The 17,950-nt window shown below is 37.2% G+C and overlaps 3 protein-coding genes across 3 annotated transcripts; 2 read left to right on the top strand and 1 right to left on the bottom strand.

Annotated features, from left to right (window-relative positions):
• Positions 1-4,272: 4,272 nt before the first annotated feature.
• Positions 4,273-8,353, top strand: LOC135945520 (kelch domain-containing protein 3). Its single transcript, XM_065493267.1, has 8 exons — positions 4,273-4,437; positions 4,518-4,852; positions 4,909-5,096; positions 6,300-6,513; positions 6,578-6,776; positions 7,435-7,529; positions 7,930-8,008; positions 8,064-8,353. The coding sequence occupies exons 2-8, from the start codon at positions 4,543-4,545 to the stop codon at positions 8,131-8,133; spliced, it is 1,155 nt and encodes a 384-aa protein (XP_065349339.1). The 5' UTR covers positions 4,273-4,437; positions 4,518-4,542; the 3' UTR covers positions 8,134-8,353.
• Positions 8,354-9,165: 812 nt separating this feature from the next.
• LOC135945523 (tumor suppressor candidate 2-like) lies at positions 9,166-11,784 on the top strand. Its single transcript, XM_065493270.1, has 2 exons — positions 9,166-9,416; positions 11,127-11,784. Exons 1-2 carry the CDS (start codon positions 9,304-9,306, stop codon positions 11,302-11,304), a joined length of 291 nt encoding a protein of 96 aa, XP_065349342.1. The 5' UTR covers positions 9,166-9,303; the 3' UTR covers positions 11,305-11,784.
• A 1,065-nt stretch (positions 11,785-12,849) lies between these two features.
• LOC135945522 (uncharacterized) lies at positions 12,850-17,863 on the bottom strand. The gene is made up of 3 exons (XM_065493269.1): positions 17,767-17,863; positions 15,030-15,620; positions 12,850-13,249 (listed from the first exon to the last, which is right to left on the bottom strand). The coding sequence occupies exons 2-3, from the start codon at positions 15,612-15,614 to the stop codon at positions 13,145-13,147; spliced, it is 690 nt and encodes a 229-aa protein (XP_065349341.1). The 5' UTR covers positions 15,615-15,620; positions 17,767-17,863; the 3' UTR covers positions 12,850-13,144.
• Positions 17,864-17,950: the final 87 nt, after the last annotated feature.

Genomic DNA, 17,950 nt, shown 5'->3' with positions numbered 1-17,950 from the left:
CGCCGCTCTTTCCGCCTTAATGGCTGCAGACGGACAATTTGCTAAAATTGAAAGTGCGGATTTGTCTAAATGTTCCGACACGCTGCCAAAAAGTGACAATTGATGAGCACTGATTTAATCTATAAAAAGTTGCGTATTATTGTGTCGGTTTATGTAATTTGACACGTGAATAAGGTTCCTCTAGCGCACTACCCCTTCATTTTAGAATATTATAGCTATCATCAATTCAAAGCGAGATATTCAAATGTAGAACTAATCATAGGGACGGTTTTTAGAAAATCCACGTCACCAGAAAACTCGCATTTTAAGGAATTACTCCAGAAAAAAATTAAATTAAAACCAGCGGAGGCCAGAAATGCGATAAAATTGGTTCGCACTGCGCAGATCCAAGATGGCGTCTGAATGTGGGAAACAAAAAGCTCTCTTTGGATTGCCGTACGAGTGTCACGAGTTTGTTTTTACGATCCAATAGACACAATTAATACAAGTAATGCAAAATTATACGTCACAATATCTGACGAAAACTTGGTTCTTTTCGCGCAATTTCACGTGACCGTTTTTTCGCGCCATACTCCACCGGACGCCATATCTGCGCGTCGCACGAATCTGGCTCCCGCTGATTTAAACAAATTAAAACAACTTTATTTTTCCTCAAGACTTATAGAGAGACAAATGCGATTCTTCATTCCTACTAAGAAAATATTTTTGCAAAGTTCAGTAAAAAATATTTACATATTTTATAGCGATTTCTACTTTAGTCTACAATTTGTGATTTATTCTACATTTCAATAAAATTCGTCCGAGTCGGTGGCTTTCTATTTTTCATAATTTGAATTGCACCGAATGAATTTTGTTCTGTTTTCCCTTAAAACAGCCTGAGCCAGCTTTAATCTTACAAATTGTCGGCCAAGGATTTTTCTCAAAATACTGAACCAACACACGTTTTTTTCTACTTAAATTCTTTTGGATGAGGATGTATGCGGGGTAAAGTTGCCTTGCTGATCCGCAAAGAAACACAAATTTAGAATCTAAACTAAAAACTAACGCAATCAAACGAGACCACCCACAATTTCCTCTGTGCATTTTTATTTTCTGTTAAATTATGTAGGTTATGCTATGCTGTAATTTTTAGAGGTCTCGGCCGCGAAATTTGTAGGTGGTGGCTGACTGGTTGCAGAACTGACCACGCCAAATTTTGTCTCAGCGTTTGGCGTGGTTGACAAATTATTCCAAGTGCCAGAGGTTGGTAGTGCTTAAAAGCTTTTGAAGAGCTAGAGGTATATTATTTCGTCGGAACATTTATTTATAATTTTTAACGTGTTTATTTGTGGACTTCGCAGAATTACGGCCACACCCAAAATTTTCTAACTCTCGCGGCGCACATTACGAGAGCTCGAAAAATAGTTTTTACTAATTGTGTGTATTTAGCATCGAAAATCAAGTAGTTTTAAAACCCTCTGATAATTCAAACGAAAAATTTTGGACGCGCGCATTTTTATGAATGGGTTATGTTCGCTCGCAAGTTAATGATTTTTCTCTCTCTTAAAAAAAGCTAAGTATTGACTTAGCAAAAATATGTAGTTGTAATTTAGGCTATTTTTCTCCTTAATCTGATATTTTCCCTAACCAAAAAGCAATCAATATGAGTAAAATATGCCAACTAAAATTTCAATACACTGTTTTATCGATTTTGTGCTCAACTGATTATTAAATTTCCCTTTGCTTCGCGGAAAAGATGTAAAATTTGCATACTAAATTGTATATATACATAGAAACAGGAATAAATATGGTGCGCGCGCGGATAGGTATGGCAACTAGCACGGTGCGCGGTGCGGCGCCGCTCGCTCAGGCAGTGGTTGAGCGTGCAGCGCGTTGACAGATAAGAAAAACTTGACCCAATGGCCTCTAAAATTAGTTTGCCAAAGTAGACGTGATTGAATTGGTAATGCAGTGCGCGCTTTAAATTCCGAGGTGCGTTTATTTACTTCCACATATTAATTAGATTTAATTCGATGCTTTTTTAATGGAGTAGGGCAGTGGTCTAGATCAAATAATATTTCTTGGAACGACAGTAGGTTACGTCAATTTTTGGCAAAGAGAGTTTTTTCACGCCTGCAAATGCCAAATATTAAACATTTTTCACTTTCCTTTAGCGTGTGGTTCATTGCTATTTCCTAAAGTGTAGAAAATATTTTTTCTGTCTGATAACAGCTGATAAATTTTGTTGAGGAGTCGGTTGGAAAATGGCAAGCAATGTTAAAATACAGCTTTCTCTGCTGAGTTTGAAAATTCTATGAATGTCATTTATTCTCACAATTTGTCTTTACGAGTTAAAATAAAAACATGTGTGAAATTTAAAGAAAATGACTAAGACACTGACGAGGGATTGATTCTTCAACCCTTACATTTCGTTAAATATTATAACGCAGTAAAATTAATAGATGTAGTTTAGTAAAAAAGTATGCAAATGAGGACCTCGAAACGGGTACTCACCATTTTTGCACCAAGCGTGCGTAGGTAACGTTAATAAATTCCGAATGTTGTGAGCCTTTTTGCGTGCCGCAATCAGATATCATTCCCGATCAAAACTTTTCCGTAAGCTTTTCAGTCTACAGGTTTTTGTTTCCTTATAGTTTCACAGCAAAAATTAAAGTATCTTTGCAACAAATTCTCATAATTATGATGCGAATAATTTCGCCCGCATCGTTTAAGAAAATCAATTGAAAATCTGCATTTATGTCGTTGGAAATTTTTATTCACGTAATGAATTTTCCCACAATGCCCAGCAAGAGAAGGAGTGTGTGCATGAATTGAAAAGCTCGATGTCCTTGGAAAATTATTTCTCTCGCTTGTGAGAAGCGTCCGGCTTTGATTTCTAAGGAAAGGAAGTACTAAAATGAATGAGAGTTTCATTTGCGGGTGGCACGCGGATTGAAAAAGGCGTGTGACGCTTTGGACAAGCGGATCATTGCTACCAAATAGGTTGCCTATTGCGAATTTCTAGGCGTTGAGCACTTAACAGTTTCTCTAGATTTATATTCACACTCATTTAATGTAAAATAATATTTTAGTTGGTTTGAACTGAAAAATCGGAAATATATCATTCCTAAAATTATCTTTAAATTAAGAACTCCAGGTTTAGTCTTTAGTTTACGATTTGGAACCATCATCAGGTCTTCACTAATTTGAAAAATAAAAAACAGAAACATTTTAAAAAATAGCGAAGACCTGATGGTGCTGAAACTTTGTTATTAAAATAAAAAGACACGACAAGAGCCGAAAATCGTGGATTTTTTTCGAATAAGATGCGTCTTCTTGAAAATAACACCAATGTGTTTCAAAATAATCCTATAATATTTTTCCTGAAATATGTATTTTGTTTTAAATTTGGGAAGATGAAAGCTACAAAAGTATTCAAGGTTATTTGCCGTTCCAATTTTCGATAAAATCAGCTCCAAAAGTTTTCAAGCTAATCAATCATCTCGTGTCTTTCTAAGAATGTCGTGATTTATTTCGTTAAGAAGAGAAATTAACCTCAAATTTGGCACACTGTTGGATCGATCACGACGAGAGGAATAGAAATTTAATGAAAAATATCATAAACAAATTTATAAACCGTTTAATGTTTTTCTAAATATTCACGGACAAAATCTGAGCTTACTTTTGGTGATTTGATTTTCATTATTTGCAATGAGATCAATTATTGTTGGTTGAACCACAAATAATAGATTAATGGGCCAGTTAGCCAGAGCAAAAAAATGTATAAAATGTTTTTCTGTGTTAAAAGAACCGCGTTTTAATTATAATATTTTATTTAAAATGAAAAGGCCCGGCTCTATTTGAGTTAAAAATAGTTTTATTCGTTTCTTTTGACCGTTTGTATGCTTAAATAATTTTTTTAAGTTAGTCTAGCTCTATTATTGAAAATATTTCTGGTGCTTTTTCATTTTTTTTTTATTTTACGAGAAATTGAGCAAGCGCAAACGCACTCAATGAACTCCACTGCTTACAATTGGATTATGCCCGTGTTTTCGTTCACATTCTTTTGGTCTTGCACCTTCAAATAAATTTATATATTCGAGAATATTTCAAAATTTTCATACTAAAAAACCTGAATTTTCAAAAATATTAAAATTTATTGGTCTAAAAAGTGAGTTAAATGGAATAAAATAAAACGCACTTTCCAATTTTTAGTAGATTTTTGCCTTATTCAGTTGGCAATCGTTGGGCAGGTGCTTGAAGCATCTGCAGCCAGCTATCTGCTGTTAGTTCTTCTCTCTTCTCATTCGACCGAACGACCTTCTCTTCCTAATCGTGCTCTCTGGGAACAAACTGCCAAATAAATGGTTGTCAAGAGAAGCAAAAAGGAATCAGCCGGATAGCTCAAATTTTAGACCCTTCTATCTACATTCGAGAAGCTAGGTTTCTAATAGTCAGGTACCTGCATCGCCCTATATGTATAATTTCTTGCTTGAGAAACAGTTACTAAAAGACACGTCCTTTCTCTCTCTCAACAGGAGCAATTAATACATCTAGTGATCGATGATGCTGTGGACAGTGTATCTGGAGGGTGGGCCGAGGCGGGTGAACCACGCCGCCGTGCCCATCGGCTACATGATCTTCTCCTTCGGCGGCTACTGCACGGGGGAGAACTACCGATTGATGCGACCCATCGACGTGCACGCCCTGAACACGAACACCTACCGATGGACCGCGGTGCCCATACAGAACACGGCAATGGCGCCGTTCCAGCGGTACGGACACACGGTGGTCTCCTTCGAGGGCAAAGTGTACCTCTGGGGCGGCAGGAACGACCTCAGGGCCTGCAATACCCTTTTCTGCTTCAACCCTGGTATGAGAGCAAAGCTGCAGGTTGAGGTTTAGGTCTGAAATTTGTACGTTTTGCAGCTACTCGTCAATGGTCGACGCCGCCTGTGACCGGACAGGTTCCGGACGCTCGGGACGGCCACTCTGCCTGCATTTTGGACGACTGCATGTACATTTACGGAGGGTTCGAGGAGGAATATGACAAGTTCACGCAGGATGTCTACTGCCTGGACCTGAGGAAAATGTGCTGGAGATTTGTTAGAACGACTGTAAGGCTTTTAAAAATAATTTTTATATTTTTTGGGGAAAAAACACATTCTAGGGAATGCGGGGAATGCATGATATGCGTTTTTGTTGCTTCTCTTGCATTTTTTTTAAACCAAATAGTGTTTCTGTTTCCATATTTTTATTCATTTTTTAGTCTTAAAAACTATGGAAAGATCTTGTTAGAAATAAATTAAATGTTGTTGACGCAGAAATGGGCTAAAGGGGAAAGAGGAAAGAAAAATTCCAGCGATATCAAAATGCAGTAGGGAATTTAATTCATCTTTCCTTGCATTTTTGGGGTTAGGAGGTGGAAATTAAACCTTGCGGGATTTTTCAACAAATTCTTCTCTTTATAAACGTCAGTCACTTGGCGACTTAGTCTGACAGTTTACAAGGACCTTTAAACAGAAATGATTTTTGACTTTAGGATTAACAATTTAAGAGAATCGACTTGAAGAACAATTTAAATTAGAAAAGAATTTACCCGATTGAGCCGGGTCCTTCTCAATTAAATGCTCGGAACAATTAAGATGCGACTTGTTGGCTTAAGTGTCCGGCAAAAACTAATTTAAATTCAAAATCTCTCTCTGTTGCATTAACGAATTTCTAACAATCTCATGAATAACAATACCCTAGACTAAAAATGAAAAAGGAGTGGGAGCTCGGCTCCGCAACCACTACACATTAATTTTCAATTTCAATCCTTTTCCTTTGAAGTAAAATGGGGTTTACAGCCTAATTTGTCCACGAGTATGTTAATTTGGACTAAATATTTTTCTCCACCATATTTGCATTGCTTCATATGGTGCTTAAAATTTAAAATATGTTGCTTTGAAACAACCAACATTATTTATTTTGTCATGAGAATTTAATCCTTAATAGAAACCATCTAATTTATCATTTCCTTATTAAGTATGTTATGGTTGAGAAAAGATAATCCTCTAAAATTTCGAAAATTTCAACCAGCCTTTTCATAATCATAACATTTTTTGAGAGTTATGTCAGGAATTTTAAAATCAATGATATTTATTAACTCACCTAAAAAATAACTAAAACAACATTGAAATTAAAGTATAAAACGTCTGTGTACGATCTGCAAATTTTACGCTTTCATTGAAGCACATCCATAATTTCCAATTAAATTCAAACCCATTTTTGTTGCCAGATTCAACAGTAAAAAAGCCATTTTCATATTATGTTCTCAGGGCAATCCTCCTTCGTATCGAGACTTCCACACTGCAGCAGCCATCGGCCCCAACATGTACATATTCGGCGGGCGAGGCGACGCCAGTGGACAGTACCACAGCCAAACAGAAATTTACTGCAACCAAATCATATATTTGGACACAAGAACGGAAAAATGGCACAGCTCAGTGCCGAAAAACACACCTCCGATCGGCAGACGAAGCCACTCAATGTGTAAGAAAAAAGAGTTAAAAATCTTGCGACGTAGGAATAATTTGAGTAATTAATTTCTCAACAGTCGTTTACAAAGAAAAACTGCACATGTTTGGCGGCTACAATGGCAACTTCAACCAACACTTCAATGATCTCTGGAGCTACGATCCCGTGAGCCTCACCTGGCAGCTGCTGGACCCCAAAGGGCAGAGGCCGCCGTGTCCGCGCAGGAGACAGTCTTGCTGTTTGCTTGGCGACCGAGTCTTCTTGTTCGGCGGCACGAGGTACTACTTTCTCAGGGATGGGATGGGAATTTCACAACCTTGCAGTGCAGTGGCTTTTTTAACAGTATTTGTGTGTTTTTTTTTGCACTCTAAATTGACCAGTTTTACCATTTAAAACTATGTTAAACGGTTAAATATGGGAGTTGGTATGTATTTCGTTCGTTCCGAGGGAAAAGTCCAATCTCCCACTTGCCACTTTGTAGCAAAAGTCTGATGGACTTTTTCGCCAGTGGTAAAATTGTACGAACTCACTTTCTTACATCATGGGCCTCAAATTGAAGCTGACGTCACGCTGATCACGTGACTGTGGACAGAATCGAGTGTTGCCTCAATTTCTTGAATAATTTCTCTCTGACATATATTTTCAAGTCAAGGTCATGAGCTAATTAATAGAAAATTATTGAAAACCGAGGTGCAAACATTGCCTGCAAGAACAAGTAAAAATTAAAAAAATGGGTTTCACCTCTGAATTTAAAAAAAATGTGGTTGTTTGCAAACCCTGGTATTTATTAACTTTTGTTCACATAAAATTTATTATTCAAAACAAGCTTTTATAGAATTTTGCAACAGAGCCAATAATCAATGGCAAAGTCATTCCCATGCCCAGCCCTGTGTTTCATTGCAACATTTCTCACACCTTCTTAACTGTTTTTTGCAGTCCTTTACCTGATGAAGATTCCACTGATGAAGAGGTTTTAGCCCACTATTCAGTGCCACTGCAGGATCACAATGACCTCTTCGTTTTGGATTTTGGTAAGTACTCAACCTTGAGAGTGTAAATGTTGCAAAGGCTGTATTTGAAAATGCGTTGAGAAGAGAATAAATTCCATAACACAGCTGCCCAGTGTTCGAAATTTTAGCCAGTTTTTTTTAACTTTTTCTGAAAAATTTTGAAATTTACCGAATTTAATTTTCATCAAAAATCCAAATTCAGATTCTAGATCGAAATATAACGAGTGTTTGGTTAAAGTTTTGATGATAAACACAACTGAAATCCGCTAAATCCACACCTAAAGCCTTTTTGCAGGCATAAAGGAATTTTCCTGTTAAAACCGGTTTAAACCGCTCACATGGAATTATCCAGGAAAAGCCGGCATTTTGCGCGAACACTAAGCTGTCTCCATTATTATAATGAGATCTCTGTCTGTTTCAGCGCCTACTTTGAAAACACTCTGCTTTGCTACGATTTTGAAGCACAATATTGACTGCAAAAACGTTCCTGCGGTTCTCATGTAAGATATTATTTTTATCTAGCCGAGAGTAAAACTGACTTTGGATTGCTTCTAGACGAGAACTGATCATGATGACTTTACCCAACAACATCTCACACATCACCCGTCCGGATCCAAGAGGTTGAGATTATTTTTTTTTGTTTCCTACTTTACAGACTTTGGCTAGATTTAAGGGATACTTAAGTATGTTCATTATGAAGCAAGCACAAATTAGGTGTCTGGGGTGCAATTTGCAATATTGCAACCTTCTCTCTCAAAAGTGATAATGATTATTGAACAAAATAACATTAAAACACGATTTGTTTCTTCTCAAAACACGTTCAATAAAAAAATATTCGTCTGTTATTCGAAGAATATCGTTATTTATTGCAGTTTTGAAATCTTATGAATTAAGAAAATTCTTTAAGAATATTCAATATCAAAAAGCAAATGCCAATGATATCCATTTTTTTTAGTATGAGAGTTCCTAGTGCTCCAACGAACTGTTTAAATGAGTTGTATCCTTCGTTTCGTATTTTGAATATAAATTATTCAGAGATAAATTATATGGTTGAGCTAGTTACATATTTGGACAACACGCTATCCACTCACTCACTTAGCACTTACGGGTCTGATGAGAAGGATCAATGTTATTGCACCTATCCTTCCGAGAAGTGTGACTTGATCGAAAAGTGTCAGTCCTTCATATTTGAAATTTAAAACGGCAATTTGTTCATCTGAAAAATTCAAGGTATTAATTCTCATGAAAAAATTTATGAAGGCTCCGACTTTTCCGTATTTTCTCTAGCTAAAATTAGAATTACATAATAATTAGAGATTAAAATTTAATAGGAACTTGATCATTTACAAGCGTGCCCAGTTTTAAATAGTAAAAAACTTAACGAGAGCAAGAAAGCTAAGAATTCCGATATGATATTTTATTTGTAGACAGTATAATATCTAAATAAACGATTTTTTTATTTAAACAAACAGTTACGTTTCACTATTTGAATTACATCTCATGTCTTGAAATATTTCGAATATTTAATTTCAAATTTTTGGAATCAAGACATCAGACAGAACCTGACGAACTTATTTCCCGCCGTTGTAGTGGTAGCACTACTTCTTGACACTCGCCTGCCACGCCCACCAACTTTCACAGCAGTGTCTGAAATCAAAACATTGCTGCTGAAAGGACGTTCTCTGTTCCTAGCCTTGTGCATTGTGACGCAGTATATTAAACAAGCCCAGCAGACGCACCACTCGTCCCATTATTGGACATGAGCCGGACGGACATTGAGTAAGGCGTCTACTTGATGGGACTTCTCGGGTCAAAGAACAGCAAGGAGCAGGACAACCATGAGCCCGCTCCACGCCCATACAAAGCCCCCGTGGCCCCTAGCAATCTGCTCGTCCTCCACAGACTCGGGTGAGCAATAATTGCGAACTAACTGCGCTTTTAATTAATGTAAATGAGAAAATATGCTAGAACAATGTCATGTTTCGCATTTTGCGGCCTGAAAAATGCCCCGATTTTTAGCTAAATTCGGTTGATCAATCAATGGAAATGTTCGCATTGTGAATTAATAATTATTCCAGAAGTTGATGGAAATTTTGTCATGTCATTTGTTTATTTCTCTTTAGCGTTTAGGTAATACACAAGCCTTTGATTCACGGGTGCGTGTCTTTTTCTGCGGACTAACACTGTAATTTTACCTATTTTATCGTGATTTTTATTTATTCATGAATATTTGGCGTGCATTTTGCACTGAAAATTGCCGGACGCCTTTTTCTGAGCTTCTAATAATTGCGATCCCATTAAATAAGCACAAATCATGCGATTTTAAATCATTCAAATATATCAAAGTGAAAAAGGTTTAAATTAAGACTGGGGTAAACCGAGTATTTGGGTTTTATTGCAGAAGTCAGGTCCCTAATGTTCAAGAAGCTTGCATTCTAGCTGAGATTTTCCAATTCATTAAATTGTTTATGGTTTATTTTGGTTATTAAATCGATTTTCAGCAGTGAAAAATCGATTTTATAGCCAATTTTTAGACATTTTTAATTTAGCAGTAAAAATATCACAAAAACGGTTCATTCCATTCAGAAATTGAAATTACGGTACAATTTTAAATTTAATATCTAGTAAAATGAATAAGAAATATTTTAAATTAATACAATTTTTTATTTTGCTATTAATTTGGTATAAACGGCAACCGCAAACGTTTCCTAAAATTCATCCAAACCACGAAGCGCGCAAGCAATTAGTCGGACTAAACTGTCCTAAATTCACAGCCCTAATTATTTGAACAAATTAAAAATAATTTCTTCGTGTTTGTTTTGTACTAAACGCAGTGTTTGCCAATTTTGCAATAAGCAAAAATGACTCACTGGATTTTCGCGCAAAAAAAAACTGCTGGAAAAAAACACTAGTTTTGGGTTTTTCGCATTTTTTTTATGAATGAAACTCCGAAAAGGTCACATTTTGCGCCAAAAAGTCTGAAATTTTGTGGAATTACGGTGAAATTTTAAAATTTTTTAGTCTCAGGGCTTCTGTAAAAATCCACGAGAGTTTTTTTATCTTCGATACAATTGACCAGTTGCATAAACCCTAAGTGTTCAAAGCCGCCAACAGATGGCGCCACCGTAGACTTTCGATTTTAAGGCACTTCCGCTGCGATTTCAGACTCAATCTAGCTACTGTGCATTCTTCAATTAGTTTATTAATTTTTGACGTGCTGAAAACCAAAATCGGTTCAGCCAATCGCCGTAGAATCGTGAAAAACTATTTTTTGAAATAAAAAAATCTTTTCCAACGTTTCTACGGCGAATGGTTGAGCCGATTTTGGCTTTCGGCACGTCAAATATTAGCAAATTAATTAAAAAAAGCAAAATTGCTAGATTGAGTCTGAAATCGCAGCGGAAATGCCTTAAAACCGCTTCAAACAAAATTTTAAAAAAAGTGTGGTTGCGCCATCTGTTGGCGGCTTCAATAACTAAGGGTTTATGCAACTGGTCAATTGCATTTGTTTCGGAAAAATGCGTAAAATTACAGAAAAATCCAAAAATAAATTTTTTGCTTCCTGAAAAATGCGGATTATTGCGAATTCTGACTAATTATCCACTTCTTGTTTCGCAGGTCGCAGTTCTTCGATGCGGACGGCGACCTGGCGCACGAGTTCTACGAACAGGTGTCGTCTTCGGACGGTCGCGTCACGATGCGACGCGTGACGCACGGCCTGAGGCAGCAGGGGATGGTGGCCCTCGAGCACCCACGACTGCACCCTGACTGCCCCTGCATTATGCTGATGATGTGATGATTGTTACAAGGACGAGGCGACGTGGCTCTGCTCTCTCCCCTTGTTTTAAATCTGTTTCCTTTTGCATGCTATTTATTCGTGATGCCACGCGAGCTGGTTCGTTGGACATTGACGATCTGCGAGTGATCAGTGAATGCGCGTCTGAACTGCTGCTGGCAGGGCGCTGGCTGGCTTTGCAGGGTTAATTCTTAGGAAAATGCTTCATTTATTCGGATGAATTCAATAAGCGTTATTGAGTGGAGTGGAAAAAAATATTACCCTTTTTGCGTAGAAGCCCCAAGCAACTAGATGAAAAAAAATTAATACCTCTGAAGGTCCAAGTACGTAAACAAAATTATGTGAATTCACCAGTTGCATAAACCGTAAGTGTTCGAAGCCGCCAACAGATGGCGCCACCGTCGACTTTCGATTTTAAGGCACTTCCGCTGCGATTTCAGACTCAATCTAGCTACTGTGCATTCTTCAATTAATTTGCTATTTTTTGACGTGCTGAAAACCAAAATCGGTTCAGCCAATCGCCGTAGAATCGTGACAAAACTATTTTTTGAATTAAAAAAATCTTTTCCAACGTTTCTACGGCGAATGGCTGAACCGATTTTGGTTTTCAGCACGTTAAAAAAAGCAAATTAATTAAAAAAAAGCAAAATAGCTAGATTGAGTCTGAAATCGCAGCGGAAATGCCTTAAAACCGCTTAAAACAAAAATTTTAAGAAAGTCTGTGGTGGCGCCATCTGTTGGCGGCTTTGATAACTAAGGGTTTATGCAAATGGTCAATTGTAGTGAACAAGTTTTTGACATTGTTTCAGGCCATTTTACAATTATAATTAAATTCTCCAGTTGCGTTCGAAGCCCCAACAGATGGCGCCACCGTATACTTTCGATTTTAAGGAATTTCATATTTAATCCTGTGAATGTGCATTCTTCGCTTAAATAGGTTTTATTTTAACGGGCTGGAAACAAAAATCGGTTAAGCAAATCGCCGTAGAATCGTTTCTGAGGCGAATGGCTGGACTGATTTTTGTTTCCAGCTCATAAAAATAAATAATTCTAGAAGATTTGAGTCTTAAATCCAAAGTATACAGTAACGCCATCTTTTGGTAGATTCGAGCACGCAACTGGTGAATTATTTAAACTAGAAATTGTTAAATTTTTAATACGCCGTGTTTTTTTTTCATTTTGCCTGCCAAATCACTTTTTGCTTTCATTTATTTTTGTATTTAATCTCCCTCTCTCATCTCAGTTGGGGCAAATTGTTCCAACAATAATGGCAAGCACCACATTTTCCAATCTGTGGGGATTTTGCAATCCAACGTTTTTCTCAAAGTGATCCGGAACAGCCTGTGTAAAATCTGTTCAACCTTCAGTGGGCCTAAAAAATTTACAAATTACGAAATTATCCTTAAGATAATCATGCTACCTTGAAATCTATTTAATGAAGGTTGTGGATTAGTTTTAAACTTTGACGATTGAAGCAGTTTTATCACGTTCCTGTTGTGCAATATGATCTACAAAAAGCGTTTTCTTTAATGAATCCGATCCGACTATAAATAAATAAATAAATGATTTTATTCCATCGTACAGAGCATATATTACAATTAGCGCATATAAAAATAAATAATACAGTTGTTGTACACTTGATGCTTAGAAATTTGTGTCCAGTGTGTGTTGGAGTCAAGCACCACCACCACCACCTCCCCCGTAAAAAATTGTCACCGATTGTGTCCACACTTTCTTTTAAATACAACGATTTTAACGGCTACTAGCACTGTTTGGCAGCTCTAAAATGTTTACGACACAAAAATAAACACTAGTCAGTCAAACAAGACGGCTTGTATCCTTACGACTTGACGTTTTCTTTCTTCTGCTGCTGCTGTTGTTGCTGCTGATGCATTTTCTGCAAGGAGCGCACAATTTGCTTGCCCCAGTCCCTGTCCTCGTGATCCTGAAACATGGGTTTACTCAATTAGTTCAACGAAATTTTTGCCCACAAAAATGCAAAAATTTCATTTTTTAATTTGTTAATCAGTTACTTGGGATTTGATATTTAAGTTTTTGGTGGAAGCTTCTTTGGGGGATTTTTTATTATTTTATTTGGTGAAGTATAAACTATAGTCACACTCCGAAGGTTAAAAATTCTGGAAGGGATTTACCATAATGGGAAATTTTGAATTTTGAAGCCTGATTTCGGCCAATTGTGATGATGTTTCCTGTGGAAAACAATTTTGTACCTGAAATTTTGGATTTTTCGATTTTGGCTGGGAAAATTACACAAGCTCGTTATTGATTTGAGATAATGTTTTCAAACATTCTGAGCTGACTGCCACGTCATAAAGCTCCAGTTTGGTCAACGGAAAAATTCAAAATTTTCGTCTTATTTAATTTTGAGATTTTTATTTTTCACAAATAAAATAAATTAAAAATATAGTCGGAATGTAAAATATATATAGGACATTTTTTCCACCAGAATCCCCAGATTTTAGGATGATTATGTTTTATTTTTTTGTACTTTTGCCTATTTTTACAGATCTTTTGAAGAAATGCAAACGTATTTTTTTTTTAATTAATATTTTGACCTCCACACCTGATCATAGTTTAAAATTGCAACCTTTTTTCAGGAGAGACGCCTTCCTTTTTTCATTGTAATATGAGTATAATCACTTAAAATTAAAATCAGATTTTTTATTCCTCTTATAAAGCTTGTTTTGACCCTATTTAGCCACGATAAATAATATTTTTCTATTGGACGTACGTTTCATGTTTTCACTTTCCAACACACCGGACAGTTGGACAAATTTTTGGACTAGAGAAGAATATAACTTTCTCTCTTAAAGAGCAGGATTGGTAATGGAAAATCCTTATTGTCAATGCATGACTTAGGATTTAATTGAAGCCCAAAATTTATCTTACAATTAGTAGCACTGTGGAATGATACAGGGCAACAATTGAAAATTATTTGAATTGTTGGATGCCATAAAAAATTGATCGATGAATAATTTGCAATAGTAAAAATGGGCCTTCCAACAATAAAAATTCAACTTTTGCCAATTTTCTCCAAAATTTTGAGTGCTTGAACATATTTTCTTGGCATATTCCGATTCCTCTGGTCGAGATCTGTTCAACGGTGTATGCCACTTATTGGGGAAACTCTTGGTTTTGAAATTAAATCGGATTTCAAGTAAGGAGACAGCCATTACCATTTGAAAAGCACGCTAACTTTCCAGGCAATTTTCTCAAAAAATTACAGTGCTTCTTAGGTCAATTTAGGCTTTAACTGAATCCTAAGGGACGATTTTATGCATTGGAAACAAGCATTTTCCAGGCTTTTGCAGTATCATTCATCTTTAAAATGGTTAGGAATGTCTCCTTACTTGAAATTCTATTTTTCCGCAACAAAGTGTTTCCTTGAAAGGTTTCATGCGCTGTTAGACAGAACTCGACGAGAGGAATCGAAATTTGCCAAGAAAATGTGGTCAAGCGCTGGAAATTGGGGAGAAAATTTGGAATATTTGAATTTTTAAAGTAGCACGGTCCTTTTCTTACTGTTGCAAATTGCAGAACAAATTGTTTATCTACTGCTTATTGCATCCAACAGTTCAAATAATTTAAAATTGTTGCCCTGTATCGATTCACTTATAATTTTGTAAATTTGAACATTTCATCTTTATATTTTTATATAAGAATTAGTCTTTGGAATGGAATTAGTATAAAAAATTTTGACAAACCCGGTCCTGCAAACTCCTGCCGCCGCCGAATTTCGGGAAGAGGATGACGGAGGCGGCGAACAGGGTGGACAGCCCGATGAAACCGGCCATGGCCGCGAAAAGCGGGTTGGCGGTGACGGCGACGTCGTTGCCCTTGACGTTCTCCATGTCGTCAATGTCGTTTTGGCTCATATCCGTGCTGGACTCGTCGTCGCCCTGGCCGGGCACGTGCCAGTAGTAGACGCCCTGGCCGGAATCACCTTCGGAAGGAGTAGGATACTTGGAGGACGGGGCCTCCGGAGGACGCTGCAGGTAGCTCTCAGCGGCCTCGTTGTACCAGGTCTGCAAGTGGCTCATCAGCGACTGTCCGGGGTTTTCGTAGTAGGTGCTGGAAGGGTAGGTTTCAGGCACAGGCGTCGGACCCTGAATGCGGTAGCGCTCGGTGCTCAGCTGGTTCACCAGGGACGCCAGGTACAGGGCGCCAGGGTGCTCGGAGGACGTCGCCGGCGACACGTAGATGGGCCGCGGCGCCTCCGAAGGTCGGTATTGAGCGCTGGCGGCGGACGAGACCAAAAGAAGAGCGATTGATGCTGTTATTAGGCTCATTTTTTCCTGGAAAGAATAGGACAAAATTAAAGTGGAATGATATACAGGAAAACAATTGAAAATTATTTGAATTGTTGGATGCCTTAAACAATTGACCGATAAACAATTTGTTCAACAATTTGCAATAGTAAAAAATGACCTTCCTACAATAAAAATTCAAATTTTACCAATTTTCTCCAAAATGTACAGCGCTTTAACATATTTTCTTGGCATATTCCGATTGCTCTCGTCGAGATCTGTCCAACGGTGTATGCCATTTATTGGGGAAACTCTTGGTTTTGAAATAAAATCGGATTTCAAGTAAGGAGACAGCCATTACCATTTGAAAAGCACGCTAACTTTCCAGCCAATTTTCTCAAAAAATTACTGTGCTTCTTAGGTCAATTTAGGCTTTAACTGAATCCCAAGGGATGAGTTTATGCATTGGCAACAAGCATTTTCCAGGCTCTTGCAGTATCATTCCTCCTTTAATTGTTTATAATTTTTCTACTAATAGCTCCATCCATTCTAAGTCAGTAATAGTCTCAAGAGAATAAGAGGTGTTTCGTAATTTTATTAGGTTTTGGAAAAAAAGTTTAAGCCTCTTTTAATTAATTTTCGTGGAGCCTCAATTAGAATTTATTCACAGCTCTTTGGACTTGGTCCGGATTAATATTTTTATGACAGCTAGTGCGATGATAATGGATTTGTGTCGCATTAATGCCCTTTCCAGATGCTTTGATAAAATCGTTTTTAATCATTTTCCGTGCGTAGATAAGCTCTAGAGCTTGTCTATATTATTTATTTTTAAGCTTATATTCACGTTGGACATTATTTATTTTTTGTCTTGTAAAAATTTGAACAGTTCACCCAACAAACAGTTTTAAATTTTTTAGAAATATTTTTTTTCACAAGAAATGTCACCTTTTATTATTTTTAGTATACTGTTCACTTAAAGGAAACTCTTGTTTGGACCGAAATTCAAGCACAAAAAATAAGGAAAACTATGATTTTAATTTACAATCGTCTGCTTTCAATAAATTCAATTAAAATGAAATAGAGGAAACTACCCTTAAATGTAAATTTATATTAAAATATGAATTATTGCCAAAAACCGCATTAAAATTTGTTTGTAAACCCATGAGAGCGCTTAAGGTTTGGACCGGACAACAGTGGGTGAAATCTTGATAAGTAAATTAAATTTTTATTCCTGTTGCAGCGCTCTTTCGGCCCGCAGGCCTCATTGGCTGGCTGTACAAAAAACCTTTACTCGTTATGAGATCCTTTATTCTGATTTTATGAATTAAAATGCTAGATTTTTCCTCGAAGCTGCTTCAACCCAAAGCCCTATATATTTCACGGAGAGTAAAATATCAGACCATTAAAATTTCAATATATTCTGATTTTTAATTTGTGGCATATTTTATTAACAGGGACAAAAAATTCATGTCACAGGACACGTATGATTTATTTTATTTACTCCTCCTGAATTTCATGGTTTCATAGTTTTAGTCAATGCTGCGCAGAATAAAGCGATTTCGTAAACTTTTTAGCTTCCAAATGAGATAATTTGTTTAATACAAACGTCAACTTATTTGATTTGCGAAACAGATTCAACCATCCCACATTTTTCTCCAGTAAAATTAACGGTACAGTCAATTTAGCCAATTAAGCAGCGCGTTAAATGTTGTTCAAACAGCCTGAAATTGCATAATTGTGCTCATAAAACGATTAAAAATCGATCCTCTAGATTTCACAGCCATTTTAAATATATTTTCAAACTCTTTGAGGACGACTGTATATGCATACGCGAATCAGAACGGCTATTTGGTCGACATTCCACGATTCTAAGCTGATCCAGTAAAAATTACGGCGGGACATAATTTAATATTTGCTGCACCTTTTCTCTTCTGACACACAATTCAATTGAAATTTAAACGGAAAAGAAAGGGTCTGCATTGATTCCAACTGCGAGAGTGAGCAGCTAAACTGGTTTTTCTCATTGTGAAACGGGATAAGGCCTGCGCACGAGCTTTTGGCACCGATCGGCAAACATTTGGCTCTCAATTTTAAGCAAATCACTGCCACAATGCAACCACTCTCGGCGCGAGTGCTCTCAGTTGAATGTCAAACACAGTGCGTGTCAAGATGGTTCTCAAAAAAGCTTCGTTACCTTGGGACGGACTCTTGAGAGCTAAAGCTGTATATCGTCGAGACGAGATGCCGGGATGCTGCGGCTCGACTGCGGCAACTGATTGCGAGAAGATGTGCCTTCCTCCGACTAGCTAGTGGGTCAGCAGGAGTGCACCGTTAGGAGGCCACCACACCGCGCACGGCCGACAAACTTGTCCTGCGAC

This window comes from Cloeon dipterum, chromosome X (assembly GCF_949628265.1).
Source record: "Cloeon dipterum chromosome X, ieCloDipt1.1, whole genome shotgun sequence".
NCBI lineage: Eukaryota > Metazoa > Arthropoda > Insecta > Ephemeroptera > Baetidae > Cloeon > Cloeon dipterum.
Note: the sequence above shows the minus strand (reverse complement) of the source record. Positions and strands in the feature narration are given on the sequence as shown.

What these genes read in the sequence shown, in the direction of transcription:
- LOC135945523 (XM_065493270.1), top strand. Translation starts at nt 9,304, where the DNA reads ATGGGACTTCTCGGGTCAAAGAACAGCAAGGAGCAGGACAACCATGAG. An exon ending in CTCGTCCTCCACAGACTCGG is followed by an intron (nt 9,417 to 11,126) that starts GTGAGCAATAAT and finishes CTTGTTTCGCAG; the next exon opens with GTCGCAGTTCTTCGATGCGG.
- LOC135945520 (XM_065493267.1), top strand. Translation starts at nt 4,543, where the DNA reads ATGATGCTGTGGACAGTGTATCTGGAGGGTGGGCCGAGGCGGGTGAAC. An exon ending in GGAGATTTGTTAGAACGACT is followed by an intron (nt 5,097 to 6,299) that starts GTAAGGCTTTTA and finishes TTATGTTCTCAG; the next exon opens with GGCAATCCTCCTTCGTATCG. An exon ending in CAGACGAAGCCACTCAATGT is followed by an intron (nt 6,514 to 6,577) that starts GTAAGAAAAAAG and finishes ATTTCTCAACAG; the next exon opens with TCGTTTACAAAGAAAAACTG.
- LOC135945522 (XM_065493269.1), bottom strand. Translation starts at nt 15,614, where the DNA reads ATGAGCCTAATAACAGCATCAATCGCTCTTCTTTTGGTCTCGTCCGCC. An exon ending in GCAGGAGTTTGCAGGACCGG is followed by an intron (nt 13,250 to 15,029) that starts GTTTGTCAAAAT and finishes CCCATGTTTCAG; the next exon opens with GATCACGAGGACAGGGACTG.